The sequence below is a fragment of the Haliotis cracherodii genome, unplaced genomic scaffold, assembly GCF_022045235.1.
Source record: "Haliotis cracherodii isolate W230 unplaced genomic scaffold, xgHalCrac1.p SCAF_6, whole genome shotgun sequence".
Classification (NCBI taxonomy): domain Eukaryota; kingdom Metazoa; phylum Mollusca; class Gastropoda; order Lepetellida; family Haliotidae; genus Haliotis; species Haliotis cracherodii.
In genome coordinates, this window is record NW_027266319.1 from 15520707 (window position 1) to 15525752 (window position 5046).

At 42.1% G+C, this 5046-nt stretch overlaps 1 protein-coding gene across 1 annotated transcript; it reads left to right on the top strand.

The window, feature by feature from the left end:
• The first annotated feature begins 2027 nt into the window (after positions 1-2027).
• LOC139446269 (beta-1,3-galactosyltransferase 5-like) lies at positions 2028-3116 on the top strand. Its single transcript, XM_071227621.1, has one exon. It carries the CDS (start codon positions 2028-2030, stop codon positions 3114-3116), a length of 1089 nt encoding a protein of 362 aa, XP_071083722.1.
• The last annotated feature ends 1930 nt before the right edge of the window (positions 3117-5046 follow it).

Consider the following 5046-nt stretch of genomic DNA (forward strand, 5'->3'; position numbering starts at 1 on the left):
AAATCCGCATTGCACCAAGCTCTCTTCGTCTCCTCTCTCACTTACGCGCCGGTTCCTGTTGACTGACTCCCAAGCTCTGCCCTCTGCACGTACACGTAGTTGTACAATAGTCATTGCTTGTCTGAACCCCTGTATTTCGTTGTCATTGCTGTCAGTATTGTCTCGATTAGACAGTTCACTTGCAGGCGGGCACCTCTTACTCTCACCCTGTCATTCCGAATAGAGATGGCGATCGTTTTCAGGTTGGTTTCATGTAGTCTTTGTCTTGTCATTCATAATATATATGACTTTAAAGTGAGTGTTGTATTTGTTTGTTTGTTGTTTAACGCCACATTCAGCAATATTCCAGGCGGTCTGTAAATAGTCCAGTCAGACACTCCAGTAATTGACATCATGAGCACCGAGTCCAATCTCTACCGGGGCTTCGTTGTCACCTATTTCACTTCCAACGCCATCACGGTGGCTCCTAAATTGTGTATGTTCCTTCTATTATTGAACTTGGACCAGACCTTCGCTGCATTCTGTTGTTAACTACTAAGGAATCTATTGAGTTACTTAAACAGCAGCAAGATCGACTATTTCAACAGTCAATCAGACCAAGCGGTCTACCATCATGTTCTTATCTATGGGGAATGATAGTCTCTGATACTATGAAATATTCCGACTATATGATGGCGATCTGTAATAAATCAAATTTGGACTGGACAATCCAGTCTTGGGATACGATGACACGCATCAACCAAGTCAGCGAGTCTGACCACCTGACCCCGTTAGTCGCCTGTTACGACAAGCATAGTCGCCTTTTAAGGCAAGCATTGGTTGCTGGAGACCTATCCTTCCCCGGATCTTCACGGGTCTGGAGTGTTGTAGCTTGAATTTCGATTGCAGGATAAGTGACTTGTCCCCAATTGAGCGTCATGTGGCTATAAATAATTACACCGGCCTCCAAATCCCCGACTTTCCTTTCGACTTTCGACTTTCCCTCAGCATGCACTATGTCCACACGGTTGAGCACACGGTTAACCTTATTTTATACATTCTCACCTTAAGTCTCCATAACATTCCGGTAGAAATGGTTCCATTTTATGAGATCTTCTTTTTTGCCGACAGCTGATTTCATGATTTTAGCTGATCGTTTACATTGCCGATTTCCGTGGACTGTTTCCTGTTTCCTGTCGATCTTGCTGATCCAATCGTTTCTCTGTTTAAATTCACTTTTCAGATCGACTCAGACCTCATGCAGCTTTACGTTTACTGTTTTTTTCAATTTTCGTGACCCTATATTTCACTAATGTGTCAATTTTCTTAGTCAGAGTGGCAGTGAGAGAATTCATTTCGCGCACTATGTCTGCCATACTTTTATCTTATGAATGTTTTTTGTCAGAGTCACTTCTCACCTCATGGTCACTTTTTGCTTTCTTATGTTCACTCTCCTGATCATCTGCAGAGACCGATCTCTTTCTTCTGGGACTCTTGTCTTTCACTATCTCACAACTCGGGGCATCCAGTGGCACGGCGACACAAAGCAATAGCGCGGCGGGGACACCAGAAATGAGCTTCGCACATTGTACCCATGTCGGGATTTGAACCCGGGTCTCCGGTGTGACGAGCGGACGCTTTAACCACTAGGCTACCCAACCGCCCTTTAAATATTAATATTGGTATAGGTGACCTGCTGTAACCCAACATAATATACATACCATTTTTGAGCTGTATTTTGTACATATTTCAAAATAAGTGATGATATATTTCCCACCGTACCGCCATGTGAGGTGAGGTCGACAATTAGACGTCCTCAAATCAAACGATGCGGATTCGAACCCCGATTGCGACACATGTTTTGGAACAAAATTTGAAATCATTCACTTGTCAAAATATAAGATAATAGTTCCGTCTTTTTAAACTGAAATGTTGGTTTAAGATAATGTATGATTGAGAAATAACTTCATTCCAAAAACAAATGGATCGTTTAAACACTAGAATGGCGTTATAGATTTGTTTTATTCATCTGTTCCAGGATAGGTAGCATGCACTATCTGAGAAGGCTGCGGAAGATAGCATATAAAAGGATGCTAACCCTGTGTATAGCAGGTGCTGTGTTCTGTTTGCTGATCAAAGGACACACCAAACGGACTGTGTCAAACAAAGAAGGTAAGGCGCTGAAGATTACGTCCGAAAAAACAGCGGTTGGCACTACGATGAATGGAAACGCCTCGGGTGAAACAACCATTCTGCCAACTACCTCCACGCCTGCCCGTCATCATGAGGGGTTTGCTAAAGAATTTACGAGAGCTTCAAAAAGCGTCACAACGACGACTTCCCCAATACTGCGATATCTCAGCATTGCACACGATGATGCTAATGTTTGGGATAATTTACATCAGTACAAATTCTCGATGAACTCCGACAACTGTAAGGGCTGGGCCTCCATAGTGGTGATAGTGCATACTGCCCTGTACAACGCCAAGAAGCGACAGAAAATCAGGAACACCACCAGTGTATGTGACACTAAACATGGGTCAGTTCTGACTGTTGTTTTCTTTGTGGGGCAAACTGACAATGCTTCATTACAGACAGAGGTTAAAAGAGAATCACAAAAATATCAAGACATGGTGCAAGGGAACTTCATAGATTCTTACCACAATCTGACCCATAAACACATTATGGGCTATCATTGGGTTCTCAGTCACTGCAAAAATGTGAAGTACGTCATCAAAATGGACGATGATGTCGTAATTCATGTTGCAAACGTGTTGAGGTACCTGTTGTCGAACCCTGTCCCTGAGGGGAATATTATGTGCTTCGTTGTACCTGGGAGCAGGAAACGAATAACCGGAAAGTGGGCCGTTTCCAAAAAGGAGTATCCATTCGTCAGGTACCCTCCATATTGTGCAGGATTTGCCTACATGACAACACTGTCAGTTATCAGGAATCTACACACAGCTTCAACTTTCATCAAGTCAATATGGATTGATGATACGTATGCTACCGGGATTCTAGCACTTGCATCTAACACTAAACTGATGAAGTTTCCCGAAGGACAATACTTTAATGGGTTGTCTAAACCACCCGGACGTTATAAAACAGAAGGGATGTTCGTACTGTACCGTAATTAACTGGGATACCACTAACGCAAGGAGAGATATGTACAAATAGGGCCGTGTCGGTGGTAGGTATAGCTGCGAGAATAAGAAGAGTTATGTACAGAAGTTGGGCGAAATGGTCCACAGGTGATGCTGCCATCATTAGGAGAGTTATGTACACAAGGGGGCGTGTCGGTCTGCAGGTGATGTTGCTAGCGTTTGGAGAATTATGTACACAAGGGGGTGTGTCGGTCTGCAGGTGATGTTGCTAGCATAAGGAGAGTTATGTACACAAGGGGGCGTGTCAGTCTGCTGTGGATGTTGCTAGCATTAGGAGAGTTATGTACAGAAGGGGGCGTGTCGGTCTGCAGGTGATGTTGCTAGCACTAGGAGAGTTATGTACACAAGGGGGCGTGTCGGTCTGCAGGTGATGCTGCTAGCATTAGGGTCTCGTCATATTGTGGCTGAAATATTGCCGATGTGACGTTAAATATTAACTCACTCACTCACTAAACCTCAGTACTATCACCATGCAATGTGATGCTCCTATTGGTTCAAGTTACTTGTCTCCTATTGGTTCAAGTTACTTGTCTCCTACTGGCTCAAGTTACTTGTCTCCTATTGGTTCAAGTTACTTGTCTCCTATTGGTTCAAGTTACTTGTCTCCTATTGGTTAAAGTTACTTGTCTCCTATTGGTTCAATTTACTTGTCTCCTATTGGTTCAAGTTACTTGTCTCCTATTGGTTCAAGTTACTTGTCTCTTATTGGTTCAAGTTACTTGTCTCATATTGGTTCAAGTCACTTGTCTCCTATTGGTTCAAGTCACTTGTCTCCTATTGGTTCAAGTCACTTGTCTCCTATTGGTTCAAGTTACTCGTCTCCTATTGGTTCAAGTTACTTGTCTCCTATTGGTTCAAGTTACTTGTCTCCTATTGGTTCAAGTTACTCGTCTCCTATTGGTTCAAGTTACTCGTCTCCTATTGGTTCAAGTTACTCGTCTCCTATTGGTTCAAGTTACTTGTCTCCTATTGGCTCAAGTTACTTGTCTCCTATTGGTTACTTCTGTACTCATCTACTTTCATGTGTCCCCGACCATATACCTCAGAACACTGTATTTGTACTTAATAATGTCACAAAAATAATCACGAGAGGTTGTTTCCGGTTAGAAGACATCATAAAAAGCCCATATGAAACATCACAACTGCAATACATATGTCATGAACAGAGTCACTGATTTGATTAGGTCTACATTGTAATATTGAAAATATAATTTAGATCTTGTTTAAATAGTGCTCTAATTAATTATCTATCCTGAAGTAATTCTGGGAGCAAGCGTGACTTTAAATCAGCATAATTACTTAAAAACATATATGTACTTATCGATTCATGCAACGATTGTTAAAAAATATCTATTAATCTGATTTGGGTACAATGTGTGAAGCCCATTGCTGGTATCCCCCCGCCGTGATATTGCTGGAATATTTCTAAATGCGGCGTAAAACCATACTAACTCTATAAATTATTGTTTAAATGGTCTAGTGGTAGAGCGTCCGCCCGGAGAGCGGAAGGTCCGGGGTATGATCCCCGGCCGCGTCATATCAAAAGACGTTAAAAGATGGTACTTGTTGTTACCCTGTCTGGCGCCTGGCATTAAGGGGCTATTACAAGGACTGATCGGTTCGGAGTCAGTATACTTTGTCTGAGTGGGGTATTCATGTTAAACTGCGGCATGGTATCTCAGTGTACTAGACTTAAATTGATGTGCTAGACTTTAATTGATGTGCTAAATTGATGTAAAAATAGGTTTTCACTACCAACTACCACTACCAACACTAAACTCTTGTGCAAAATAGTAAATATCTGACATCAGGCATCCAATATATATTTAATTTTTTCCATGCTTATGATCCAAACGTTTAAGCTTCAGATGACATTGATATGGGAAGCAATGGGGGTCCATTC